General features: G+C 35.4%; 1 protein-coding gene across 1 annotated transcript in view; it reads right to left on the reverse strand.

Moving 5' to 3' along the window:
• The window catches only part of IQCM (IQ motif containing M), a 445,282-nt gene that overhangs the window by 264,573 nt on the left and 165,696 nt on the right, over positions 1-15,013 (reverse strand). Inside the window, 1 exon segment of the mRNA XM_047092286.1 lies at positions 5,049-5,247. Coding sequence (XP_046948242.1) covers positions 5,049-5,247 — 199 coding nt within the window.

Here is a 15,013-nt window from a genome sequence, read left to right on the forward strand (position 1 = left end):
CCCAACACTGTCTTTTTTCCACTGGATATTCTTTCCTGCTTTGTTTAAGATTAGTTGACCATATAGTTGTAGGTCCATTTCTGGGTACTCCATTCTGTTCCATTGATGAATGTGTCTGTTTTTGTGCCAGTACCATACTGTCTTGATGATTACAGCTTTATAATACAGCTCAAAGTCTGGAATTGTAATGCCTCTCACTTTGCTTTCCTTTTTAAACATTACTTTGGTTATTCAGGGTCTTTCCTGGTTCCATACAAATTTTAGAACTCTTTGTTCTAGCTCTATGAAAAATGCTGGTGATTTTGATAGGGATTGCACTGACTTTGTAGACTGCTTTGGGTAGTATAGAAATTTTAACAGTATTTGTTCTTCCAATTCATGAGTATGGAATGTTTTACCATTTCTTTATGTCTTCTTCAATATCTTTCATAAGTGTTCTATAGTTTTGAGAGTACAGATCTTTTACCTCTTTGGGTAGGTTTATTCCTAGTTATCTTATGGTTTCTGGTGCAGTTGTAAATAGGATCGATTCTTTGATTTCTCTTTCTGCTACTTCATTATTGTATATGGAAATGCAGCTGATTTATTTATATTAATTTTATATCCTGTGACTTGACTGAATTCATGTATCAGTTCTAGCAATTTTTTTGGTGGTGTTTTTTGGGTTTTCCACACAGAGTATCATGTCATCTGTAAAGTGAAAGTTTGACTTCCTTGCCAATTTGGATGCCTTTTATTTCTTTTTGTTACCTAATTGCTAAGGCTAGGACTTCCAGTACTATGTTGAACAACAGTGGTGAAACTGGACATCCCTATTGTGTTCCTGACCTTAGGGAAAAAGCCCTAGTTTTTCCCCATTAAGGATGATACTAGCCATGGGTTTTTCATGTATGGCCTTTATGATGTTCTATCTCTACTTTCTTGAGTGTTTTATCAAGAAAGGATGCTGTATTTTGTCAAATGTTTTTTTCTGCATCTACTGAGAGGATCTTATGGTTCATACCTTTTATTTTATTAACATGGAGTATCACATTGATTGACTTCTGAATATTAAAACACCACTGCAGCCCAGAAATAAATCCCACTTGATCACAGTTAATATGTCTTTTACTATACTGTTGGATTCAATTTGCTAGTATCTTGTTGAGAATTTTTGCATTCATGTTCATCAGGAATATTGGTCTGTAATTCTCCTTTTTAGGACGGGTCTTTACTGGTTTTGGAATCAAGGTAATGTTGGCCTCGTAGAATAAGTTTGGAGGTTTTCCTTCCATTTCTATTTTTTGGAACAGTTTCAAAAGAATAAGTATTAGCTCTTCTTTAAATATTTGGTAATTCCCCCAGGAAACCATCTGGCACTGGACTCTTATCTGTTGGGAGACTTTTGGTTACTGATTCAATTTCTTTACTGGTTATAAGTCTGTTCAAATTTTCTATTTCTTCCTGTTTGAGTTTTGGTTTTATATGTTCCTAGGAATTTATCCATTTCTTCCAGATTTCACATATAAATAAGTTTAACCAAGGACGTGAAATAACTGTACCTTAAAAACTGTAAGACATTGATGAAAGAAACTGAAGATGACACAAATAAATGCAAATATATACTATGCTCATGGATTATAAGAATTAATATTGTTAAGATGTCCATAATACCCAAAGAAATCTACAAATTCATTATAATCCCTATCAAAATACAAGCAGCATTTTTCACAGAACTAGAACAAATAATCCTAAAATCTGTATGGAACACAAACAACTCTGTATAACCAAAACAATCCTGTGAAAGAAGAACAAAGTTGGAGGTATCATGCTCCAGGATTTCAAACTATGCTACAAAGCTTCACTGATCAAAACAAATACAAAGATCAAAAGAATAGAATAGGCAGCCCAGAAATAAACCCACTTACATGGTCAAGTAATCTATGATAATGGAGATAAGAATATACAATGAAAAAAAGACAGTCTCTTCAGTAAATGATGTGAACACTGAACAGCTACATGCAAAAGAATGAAACTGGTTCATTTTCTTACACCATAAACAAAAATAAATTCAAAATGTATTATTGACTTAAGTGAAACCTGAAAACATAAAATTCCTAGGTGAACACACAGGTAATAAGCTCTTGAATATTGGTCTTAGCAATATTTTTTAGATCTGTCTCCTCAGACAATGACAACAAAAGCCAAAATAAACAAATGGGTCTACCTCAAACTAAAAAACTTCTTCACAGCAAAGGAAAAGATCAACAAAATTAAAAAGCAACCTAATGAATTGGAGAAATTGTTTGCAAATGACATATCAGATAAGGGGTTAACACCCGAAATATATAAATAACTCATACAACTCAGTATAAAAAAATCCAATTAAAATATGGTCAGAGCACCTGAATAGATATTTTCCCAAAGAAGACATACAGATGACCAATAGGTACATGAAAAGCTGCTCAACAGCACTCATCACTAGGGAAATACAAATCAAAACCACAATGAGATATCACCTCACAGATGTCAGAATGGCTACTATCAAAAAGATAAGGAATAACAAGTGTCAGTGAGGATGTGGAGAAAAGGGAACCCTTGTGCATTGTTGGTAGGAATGTAAATTGGTATGGCTACTGTGGAAAATAGTATGGATGTTCCTCAAAAAATTAAAAACATAACTACTATACAATCCAACAATTCCACTGTTGGTATTTTTCAAAGAAAATTAAAATACGAATTCAAAGTTACATGCACCTCTCTGTTCATTGCAGCTCTATTTACAATAGCCAAGATATGGAAGCAACCTAAATGCCCATTAATAGATGTATATGTGTGCGCGCGCGCACACACACACACACACACACACACACACACACAATGGATTATTATTCAGATATAAAAAAGAATAAAATCTTGCCATTTTCAACAACATGGATGGACCTAGAGAGTATTATGCTATGTGAAATAAATCAGTCAAAGAAAGGCAAATATTGTATTATTTCACTGATATATGGACTCTACTATAAAACAAATGAACAAACAAAACAAAGCATAAACCAGCTCATAGATACAAAGAATAAATTAATGGTTGCCAGAGGGGAGGAGTGCAAGTAGATGGACAAAATCGGTGAAGGGGATTGAGAGGTAAAATTTTCCAGTTATAAAATAAATAATACACAGAGATGTAACGTATAGCATAGGGAACACAGTCAATGATATTGTAACAACTTTGTATGGGGACAGATGATAACACTTACTGTGGTAAACTTTTCATAACTTATATAAATATTGCATCACTATGTGTACAACAGAAACTAATACAATGTCATACGTCAATGATTCTTCAATTTAAAAAAAGAATGAAATTTTGCCATTTGTGGTAACATGGATGGATAACATAGGAATTATGCTAAGTGAAGTAAGTCAGAGAAAGATAATACCATAGGATTTCACGTACATGTGAAATTTAAAAAACAAATGAACAAACAAAATAAAAACAAAACCATAGATTAAGAGAAGTGGTTGCCAGAGGAGAACTAGGGAGTAGATGAAACAGGTAAAGGAAGTGAGGTAAAAACTTCAAGTTATAAAATAAATAAGACATGGTGACTATAATAGCCCACACTCAATAATATCATAGAGCACACTTGAAAGTTGCCAAGAGAATAAATCCTGAAAGTTAACTTCATATGGTGATGGATGGTACTAGGCTTATTGTGGTGATCATTTTGCAACGTAATCAAATACCAAATCATTATGATGTACACCTGAAAGCACTATAATGTTATATGTCAATTATTCCTCAATAAAATTTACAACAATAAAGGAAAGGAAGAGCTTTGTGAAGTATGAAAACAAATTCATTTAAGGCTATGTGAAGTTTGATTTAATTATGGACCTTTCAAGTGGGCAATTTAATGCCTGAATTTTGAGTTAGAGAGATAGGTCTCGATATGGCTTTAGATCAGATTAGGGACGAATCAGCCATAATAGTTCAGTAGATGTTATGATATATAGAATAAGATTGGCTTTGGAGTCAGACAGACATGAGATTGAGTTCTACCTCTGTCACTTACCAGCAGTGTTACTTTGAGCAACCACCTTTATTTCTCTGAGCTTCAGTTTCTTCACTTATAAAATGGATAAAACTGTTACCTCACAGAATTAATGAAATATTGAAATATTAATTATATGGAAATTTTACCTTTTTGTTAAATTTTTACATGTGTTATCACATTTAATCATCAGAACTACATACATGTATTATGGGTACATATATATATATATATATATATACACACACACACACACACACACACACACACACACACACAAAGATAGGCAGATGGATTGCCTTCTAACAGCATCTCTGAGTTCTCAGAGAAATGCATTTGGAGTGTCCACCACAAGGCCATTCAAGAAGGCTCCTCCCAGAAGTGCTAGGAATTTAAGAGGGCACTCCTGACCTATTCTTCTATTTGTAGTTGGCTTCACAAATTCCTTGTGAGTGGTAAAACTTTGGCCCTCAAGGTGAGGATATTGTAGGATCCTCTCAGAAGTCTACCAAGATCCATCCAATCAGGTTCTTCTGCATTATCCCAGACAAAATAAGTCCTAAATATTTGTTTTGAAAGTCAGGACTGCTGCTTATAAAAGTTTCTCAGAGGTGTGTGTGTACATGTGTGTTGTATGTATAGTTCTTTTTGAGTTGAATGTATATGCAATACAACCGTATCAAGGGGTGTGGGAAGTGAAAGAAAGTTGCTTTATGCAGAGAATAAACAGCAAAAAGGAGAAACAAAATTAGAACAAAGATAGACAGTCCTGGCCTTAGCATAAAAGTGGTCCCAAAATACTGGGTTAAGTATAAACTAGTCCTTTTGCTAAGATTCTCCAGTTTGACAAAATCTGAAACTGTCAGCAGAATAGATTATTCATACCATTTTTTTTCAATGCAAAGAATGCAGTCAGAATTTTATTTAGAAAATCATAGATATATTGACGAGGTGACTATTCAAAACCTACACAAGAAAATTTACACACATTATATTTAACATATGCTTTACCTTGATCATTATTCTCTGGTATCTTCTGCGTTCCAGCCACCCTCTGACATAGGCCTGCATGATGGTGATCATTTTCACTATTTTTTTGGTATTTATGAATTTGTTCCTTTCCCGGAACACTTGGAAGATCTCTATGTGTGGTCCAATTCTTTTAACTTTATTGTCAAGTTTGCCACTTTTAGTTAGAATAGATTTTGACCTAAAAATAAAATATAAAACTTTCTTAGTGTAGTTAATAAGAAAAATAATCACTTCTGAAAAGTCTTAAATTCATTTCAATGATAAATATACTGAAATAGGAAATATATTATTATTTGTACATAGATTTCATACAGATCACCTGAACATGTCAACAGGGTTCTCCAAATAAGTTTCAATATGCCAGAATCAATGTAATATGTACAAAATTAACCTTCTAAAGAAAGCAAATCCAAAAGAAAGCAAATTTGTCAAAGCTTATCCATAACTATTCAAGAAAGAGATATAACATTTGAGGAACAAAATGTTTTCATATAACAGAGTTAGTCATATAGTTAGTCAAAATAAAGACTACTTCAAAATTATTTGGCACTGATACGCTGCTTATCAGACACAATCTGAAAAGTGATTTTATTTTCCAAATGCTCTCTATCAAAAGGCATGGTAGTGTAGTGGTAACGTCATGGACTATAGGATCACAGAAGCAAGTGACCATAATGGAAACCATTATAAACCCTGACATACTGATGTGGATGGGCCTTGCAGTGATGAAAATTTGTGAGAAAACTGCAGACTTTCTACCATGGACAGACTGTAATCTCGTGTCTGCTTTTTTCATTTATATATGGTGTATTCTTTATGTGGCAGTTAGTTTTTTCAAAGTCTTCCAAAGTTCAAAGTATAGTTTCCCTGCCATTTTTAGCATATAAAAATCTTTTTTTTCCTCTTCATTACTTTGGTTTCTGCATGTTTCACAGCTGAAATTCCAATGAGTTGCCCAGGTTGATTCATACACCAGACAGAACTGAGTCTTGGCCCTAAAAAGTACACTGTATATAGATATCTGGATCCTGGGCCCAACTTTCTTGATTCCCAAAGTGAATATCATGGCTCTGTTTTTGCATTTTCTTTCCTCTGGAGTTTATTTTGATGTCTGCATTATGCTCATTCATGAGGAGTCCTGTTCTATTTTGTACAATGGACATTATTGTTCTTCCCGTGGTAACTGAAATGTTGGGAGTCTGATTTTGATTATTTCACGCAGACATCTAGTCTCTGTCGGGTGGTAGATGGTAGATGACAGCTCAGTCTTTTTCATTTATTCTTTTATGTTAGTCTTAAAGTTTATGATATGCCTTGTATTACATGTAGTTTGAATACCAGTATAGCTAAAAACATTTAAGAGGCAATTTTGTGCCAACTAGAATGGAGATCAGCTCCCTATCAAGAGACTGTCATAACAAGTATCTTCTTTGACTCCCTGACATTCCTATTCCCAAGAAGCCACAACTGACAAATGAAATTTGTTCAGGCACAGAAAACTGGGTTCCATATCTACTCTTCACCTATAGCTAAGGATGTAGAACTAAGGCTGTTTATTCTCTTCGTGCTTGTGTGTATAAATGAAAAAAAAAAGTTCTCACTCTCCTTGCAAAAGAAAAGAAGTTAGCTTTGTACAACGTTCTTGTAACTGTAGTTCTTTTGTATCTATGGCTGGTCCTTTGTCTCATTCTCTTTCTTGAGAAAACTTTTTTTAGATTAATGAGTCAATACTATATCATTTTGTGTTCTGAAGAAATATCTTATTTAGACAAAACTACACTAAAAGGCAAAGAAAAGGAAGTATATCTTTCAGGGTTTTTTTTCTTTAAATTAATATTGATTTTGAACAGCTTAGAAAAGAGAGCTCTGCCTTATAAGAGGATTTTTGCTTGGTTGATATAGCAATTTTGATGAATGACCTCAATGTATGAAAAAAACTAGTGATGTAGACAAAATGTTAATGATTAGTTCTGGCTTATCCAGAGTTTAAAGACCTACTGTGAAATCTAGAGAATTCTGATTTCCTAACTTTTCTCCTTTCTGTCAGAAGAATTAAGAGAATTGTCATAGAAATACCCAAGTGTGCCAAGTGTATACCCTAAGTTCCATGTTCCAACAAGAAGAGATAAATAAATCTTAAAGGGGTATGTATGATTGTAAATTGATGTGTGATGTGTACTGTTGAAGCACAAGTATTCTGCTGGTCTCTAAAGTTGCCTTGAATGTCACAGAGTTCTTAGTTACCCCCTGAAAAGTGTGTGTGTGTGTGTGTGTGTGTGTGTGTGTGTGTGTAAGAGAGAGAACTGAAACTGAAATTAGTTATTTTGGTTAAAAGCTATAGTTAAAATGAGTGATTAGAACTATATTAAGTAAAATAATTATGAAGAAATGCAAACGTGTACAGAATGATGGATATGTTTTGTCTGTTTTTATCAACTTAACAAGAAATAAGTTTTATCTTAGGCTTTAGACATATAGACTTTTTTTTTTTTACATTTTATTTATTTTTGAGACAGAGAGAGACAGAGCATGAACGGGGGAGGGGCAGAGAGAGAAGGAGACACAGAATTGGAAGCAGGCTCCAGGCTCTGAGCCATCAGCCCAGAGCCCGACGCGGGGCTCGAACTCACGGACCGCGAGATCGTGACCTAAGCCGAAGTCGGCCGCCCAACCGACTGAGCCACCCAGGCGCCCCTAGACATACAGACTTTGATCAATAGTACATCTCTAAATAACTGGAATGCTAAAAATAATAGAAAGGGAAATTTGAAGTTGAAGTATAATTTATAGAAGGCTTGATGTATAGTGAATTATATTAACAAATAATGGATTTGAAAAGCTATAAAATATATCATATTTTTACCAAGTCAATTTTGGTAAGTTTAATCATAAAAAAGAGAAATGCTTGTGAATCCTTGACTATAAAATGTTATTTAAGTGGTATACACAAAGAATAAGATTGGAATTTGATTTACTTTCTGTTGCATTGACAGACTGAGTTTTGAATCCATTCTGCTCTTAATTTAACAAAGGAAAAACCATTTAATGCCTTCAATATAGTGTGCCTGGAAAATAAAAGTTACTTATATCACAAAAATATTCTATCGTAATTATCTTTTTTTTTCTTTGTGATCTACTGCTTGCAAAATCTGGTATTCCTAATATTTAATGTTACGGTGGCTGTGTTACTATTGTTTTATTCTAAAGGAACCAATGAATTGCTCATAATCTTGGCTCCTCTAACAATTCTTTCCAATATTGTTTCTCCAAGTTCAAACTCCAAACGTAAAAATAAACTATTATTATACATTTTAAGCTATCTTCTGGGTGTCCCAGATGGCTGCAGGACCACACCAAAGATTTTCTTCTTCACTATATAAAAGGAGGGATGCTAGAAATGGTAAAGTATGTTTGGCATAGTTATATAACTGAACCAAAGATGGTTTTTTGTATATTGGCCCCTACGTTGTTCTTATATCAGGGTAGGACCATTAGCTCACAAGCCTGCTGGCTCAAAACTCAAAATTCTTAGACATCCTATTGTTTTAAATGTCTCCCAAAAAGTATATTTTCAGCCATTCAGAACCTGCCTACATATTTTGGAGATATTAGCAGGTTCAATTTGAGACCACTGCACAACAGTGAATATCAATGTGAATATTGCAATAAAATGAGTCAAATGAATTTGTTGGTTTCCCGGTGCATATAAAAGTTATATTTCCACTATATCATTGTCTACTAAGTGTGCAATAGTGTTATGTCTAAAACAAAATGTGCATACCTTAATTTAAAATTCTTTGTCATTTCAACAATCTTCACAATATGTCCACCAGGATTAGATTCCATTTTAAGAAACAACATTCTGGGGCATCAGGGTGGCTTAGTTGATTGAGCATCTGACTCTTGATTTCGGCTCAGCTCATGATCCCAGAGTTGTGGGACTGAGTCCAGCGTCGGGCTCTGCACTGACAGAGTGGAGCCTGCTTGGGATTCTCTCTCTCTCTCTCTCTCTCTCTCTCTCTCTCTCTCTCTCTCTCCCTCCCCCTCTGCCCCTCTACCCTGCCTGCTCTTTCTCTCTCAAATAAAATTTAGGGTTTTTTTAAACAAACAAAAAAAAAATAAACCACTTTCTTTGCTCATCCTTAAGAAGCAATTCCTCATCGGTTCAAGTTTCATTGTGAGAACACAGCAATTCAGTCACATCTTCAGGCTCCACTTCTAATTCTAGTTCCCTTGCTATTTTCACCACATCTGCAATTACTTCCTCCTCTCTGAAGTCTTGAATTCCTAACGTCTTCCGTGAGGGTTGGAATAAACTTCTAACCCATTTATGTCACTATTTTGACTTTTTCCCATGATATCACAAATATGGTTAATGGCACCTAGAATGGCGAATCCTTTCCTGAACGTTTTCAATTGACTTTACCAGATCCATCCAAGGAATCACTATCTACAGCAGCATTAGCCTTACAAAATGTACTTCTTACACAGTAACACTTAAAAGTCTAAATCAGTCCATGACCCATAGCCTACAGAAGAGATACCATGTTAGCAGGCATGAAAACGACATTCATCTCATTGACCATCTCCATCAGGGCTCTTGGGTGACCAGGTAAATTGTCAGTGAACAGGAATATTTTGAAAGGAATCTTTAATTCTGAGCAGTAGATCTCAACTCTGGGCTTAAAATATTTAGTAAACCATGTTACAAACAGATGTTCTGTTATTCAAGGTTTATTGTTCCATTTATAGAGCACAGGCAGAGTAGATTTAACATAATTACTAAGGGTTCTAAGATTTTAAGAATGGTAAATAATCATTGGCTTCAACTTAAACTCACCAGCTGCATTCACCCCTAACAAGAGTCAGCCTGTCCTTTGAAGCTTTGAAGCCAGGCATTGACTTCTCCTCTCCAGCTATGAAAGTCCTAGATGGCATCTTCTTCCCATACAAGGCTGCTTCATTTACAATGAAAATCTGTTGGTTGGTGTAGCCACCTTCATGAACGGTCTCAGCTAGACCTTCTGGAGAACTTGCTCCAGCTTCTCCATCATCAGCACTTGCTGGCTCACCTTGCCCTTTGATGTCACTGAGATGGCTTCTTTCTTTAAACCTCATGAACCAACCTCTGCTAGCTTCCAACTTTTCTTCTGCAGCTTCCTCACCTCTCTTAGCTCTCATAGAATTGAGGAGAGTTAGGGCCTTGCTTTGGATTAGTTAGGCTTTGGCTTAAGGGAATATTGTAGCTGGCTTAATCTTCTACTCAGACCACTCAAACTTTCTCTGTCTCAGCAATAAGACTGCTTCACTTTCTTATCATTGATGTGTTCGCTGGAGTAGCACTTTTCATCTCCTTTAAGAACATTTCCTTTGCACTCACAACTTGGCTGTTTGGCACAAGAGGCCGAGCTTTCAGGTTACCTGGGCTTTCGGCATGCCTTCCTCACTAAGCTTAATCATTTCTAGCTTTTGACCTAAAGTGAGGGATGTTCAACACTTCCTTTCACTTATTAAATGATCTAATTTCAATCTTGTATGTCTCAGGGAACAGGCAGGTCTGAGGAGAGGAGACACAGGGGACAGCCAGTTGGTGGAGCAGTCAGAACACCACATTTATGGATTTTGGGTGTGTTCTGTGGCACCCCAAAACAATTACAATAGGAACAACAAAAATCACTGACCACAGAACCATAAGAAATACAATAATTATGAAGAAGTTTGAAATATTGAAAAAATTACCAAAATATGACACAGACACATGAAGTGAGCAAATGCTGTTGGAAAAATTGCTCAACACAGGGTTGCCACAAACCCTCATTTTCCAAAAAAAAAAAAAAAAAAATGCTACTGTGAAATGCAATAAAGTGAAGCACAGCAAAACAAAGTATGCATATAGTTCTCTCTAAACTAATCTCTAAAATAGTTATATGTATAAAAATATCAATCATAGTTTTGCTTATCATGGGAGAAATCCAGAAACAAATATCTAAGTAAACTGTATTATATCCAGTCAATAAATTATGAGGTCATAAAAGTGATATTTATGAACATTATGTAATAACTTAAGTGCTTATGATTCCAAAAAAGGATTAAGAGAATGAAGACATTAAATTATATGCATTATATGATTGCAACATTATTTTCTAAATGATGTATATAAATAAGTCCAGAAAGAAACATGCTAAATATTATTAGTGACTGTATTAATGCGGTGGTTCTGAATCGAGTGAGGCATCTAAGAAATATTTTCAAAGAACTCCTGCTCAAGGTCTTTCCTCATAGATTCTGATGCATTAACTCTTCCAATAAAATGCAAATCCATGATTAAACAGTATGTTGTAAAGAAAACCTTAGGTTTATTTTTTTTAACTTTTTTTTAACATTTATTTATTTTTGAGACAGAGAGAGACAGCATAAACGGGGGAGGGGCAGAGAGAGAGGGAGACACAGAATCGGAAGCAGGCTCCAGGCTCCGAGCTATCAGCCCAGAGCACGACGTGGGGCTCGAACTCACGGACAATGAGATCGTGACCTGAGTTGAAGTCGGACGCTTAACCGACTGAGCCACCCAGGCGCCCTGAAAACCTTAGGTTTAATAGAAATGGTTACAACTGACTAATGAACAACATGGGTGTGAACTGTGCAGGTCTACTTATATGTGGATTTTTTCAATATAGTACAGTACTATATATGTATTTTCTCTTCCCTTATGATTTGCTTACTAACATCTTTTCCAGCTTACTATATTGTAATGTATATGATACATTTAGCATACAAAATATGTGTTAATTGACTTTTTATTACCAGTAAGGCTTCTGGTCAACAGAAAATTAGTAGTTAAGTTTTGAGGCAGTCAAAAAGCTATATGCAAAATTTTTATTCTACGGGAGAGTCAGCACCCTAATCTCCATGTTGTCCAATTGTCAACTGTATTTATTTCTTGTTCTCTATTTTTATATTTTATGTAGACTAATATGCATTGTACAACAAAAAAATAAATATATAATAATTAAATCCATTAATAGCAGTAGTAGCAGCAGCAATATTTTACTAAACATTTGTTTCAGATATACTTTCTCCCTGAATCCTGAAAATAGTTTTATTGGATGGGCGCCTGAGTGACTCAGTTGAGCGTGCAACTGAACTTTGGTTCAGGTCATGATCCCAGTGTCGTGGGGTCTAGCCCCACATCCACCTCCACTGATCATGGATCCTGCTTAATATTCTCTTTCTATCTCTGCCCCTGCCCCGCTTATGCACTCACTCGTGCCCTCTCCCTCTAAAATAATTAATAAATAAAAATGTTAAAAATAATAATTTTATTGGATAAATGTTACTATTATGATTTCATCCATTGATGCAAGAGAAATTAGGTGACTTCCAAAGATCATGAAGGTGTAATTAGCATAGTCAGAATTCAAAGTCCTCCTTGCCTTGTATGTAATAAAATCAAAAGAGAACAAAATCATGTCCTGACTTCCCCAATCCTCAATTGTTAGGATGATTTGGGTGACTGGATCTAGGTTTCTCTTCTTTTGTTTGTTACAGCAGAACTGAAAAGATACAGCCATACAACATATACTAAGATAGGGGAGATGCATTGTGACTGCCAAATATATGGAGGCCAAGTGACCTCTTATTAGAGAATCAGTAGGAACTATCCTGTGCTTACCGTCTAAATGAAATTTAAAAATTTATCTTCTTTCACAATGTCTTAACACAATTCTGATATGGAGAGAATTCTCATTTTTACAGATTCTTAGCCACTAAAGAGTCTCTATAAAGTTCTTCTGGAAAATCTTTATGAGATAAATATGTAAGTCATTAGAGGCTAGATATAAAAACAGTTTTCCTCATTGAAGAGACCAACTGCTTTGTCCTCAAGCCACCTCCTGCTAAAGTCACCCTAAGAAAGATTGAGAGAAAGACCAGGGATGGCTTGAATAGCTGAATTTGACTTTTTCATTTGAAGTTTGACAAATCTATGATCGCGGTATGAAATCAAGTAGTTTTCAGTGAGAGAAGAAATCATTAAGCAAGATTACATGTGAGAAAAGATACAATAAGTTAATTAGTAAGTTAATCATGTCTGAACATTAGATACTGAGCTTGGCAAACATTTGAACAGGGAATTTCCTTTCAACTACTAATGCTTATATGGTAATATATATTAAACACTAAATCAGTTTTAGAGTTTGGTTCAGATATTGCTACTAATTAGTTTTGGCTGATATTGAAGTATTTTGTATGCTCCATTTATAAAAGCACTGCTTGCCCATCTGTTCATAGGTTGAAAGTGATTAAAGGGTACTTATTTTGGCTGTTGTAAAAGCCAAATACTTTTTAAGCTGCAAATATGTGACAAAACCAGTTGAGGTTGCCAAGTTCAGAAATATATTAAAAGAGATTTGTGATGTTTCCCTCCCCCAATTCCTCTTCCAACCTGCATTATCAAAAAGTAAATATCACTGTTTTCCCGATTAGACTAGCATGCCTCTTTGTCCAAATGCTTTGCAATTTCGTTATAATTTTCACAATTTACCCTGATTTGGATCCTCTGCTACCAAGCTGTGTTGAGGGCTTTCGTTTCCTGTACGTGCAGCCTTGAAGTAGAAACATGTGATGCCCTCGTGCTCTGCATGCCAGATTTGAAAGCAATGTGGGTAACGAGTGAAATAAGTTTGTGGCCTCCTTTAATCCCCTACATGAGGTCTGTTCAGTTTGAAAACAATGCATTTAAATTCAGAGTGGGATTTTAAAAAACAAAGATTTTTAAGAACAGGGATGCACTACATTTCCATGAATAATATAGTCTCAATACTATTTAAAATTTTTAAGTAATCTCTACACCCAATGTGGGGCCCGAACTCACGACCCCTAGATCAAGAGTCACATGCTTTTCTGACTGATACTGCCAGGCGCCCCTTGTCTTAATACTATTTAATACTTCATTTCCAAATCTTCCCAAGGGATTAGCGCTGCATATTTGTAAAACCTGTACACTTCAAAAATCAGACCAGGGTTTCGGGGACTTTTAAAAATAAGATGCAATCTCCTGAAGTGGAAAATAACACCACTTTAATTCAGGAAAAATGTTTAGTTTCAATATCTGAATGAAATGCATTTTCTTCTGTTCTTTATACACTCCTTTTGTATTTTGATCATTCCTCATGATGTCAGCCTGCCAGATGCTCCCAAAACCAAGTCGCCTCTTATTTTTGGCTGTTCCCGGTAGCATAGCAATCTCTCAAAGTAGATCATATTAAAGGGTGGGGTCGACATTCTATCTGAAGTCTCTGTGGGTAGGCTCAGTCAGTTAAGCATCTGACTCAGCCTCAGGTCATGATCCCGCAGTCCATGGGTTCGAGCCCCACGTTGGGTTCTGTGCTGGCAGCTCAGAGCCTGGAACCTGCCTCGGATTCTGTGTCTCCCTCTCTCTCTGCCCCTCCTCTGCTTGCACTCTGTCTGTCTGTCTCTCTCTCTCTCTCTCTCTCAAAAATAAATAAATATTTAAAAGATTAAAGTTTCTGGGGGTATTTGCTTTAGTTTATTTACTACCTGAAGTTCTCTAACCAGTACCTATCCAGAAGTGCAAGTGATATAATGGGTTGGTAGGATTTTCTCTCCTTGACCCTAAAGAAATTCTCCCAGCCAATTTTGTCATATCTCGGGAAAGATGGGTTTTATTATTACTGCTGCTGCTGCTTGGTATCAATTTATCAAAAGCTTTTCCTCAAAACAACTTGGAAATATCTAAGTTCAAATTCAGTTCAAAAAAAAAACCCACAATTATTCTTTCCCTCACATATAAACATTTTGGAGGAGCACTTATTTATTGTGAATTAAAATGAAATTGTCATTTTACATAGTAGAAAAACAAAAGTAGAAAGGAAATGTTATTTTTGTTCAAGTTTCATTGATTCTGATTTTATGGTCAAGGTAAT

The sequence above is a fragment of the Lynx rufus genome, unplaced genomic scaffold, assembly GCF_022079265.1.
Source record: "Lynx rufus isolate CCGP_SWC_20201006 ecotype Redwood Valley unplaced genomic scaffold, mLynRuf1.p SCAF_3, whole genome shotgun sequence".
NCBI classification, from domain to species: Eukaryota; Metazoa; Chordata; class Mammalia; order Carnivora; family Felidae; genus Lynx; species Lynx rufus.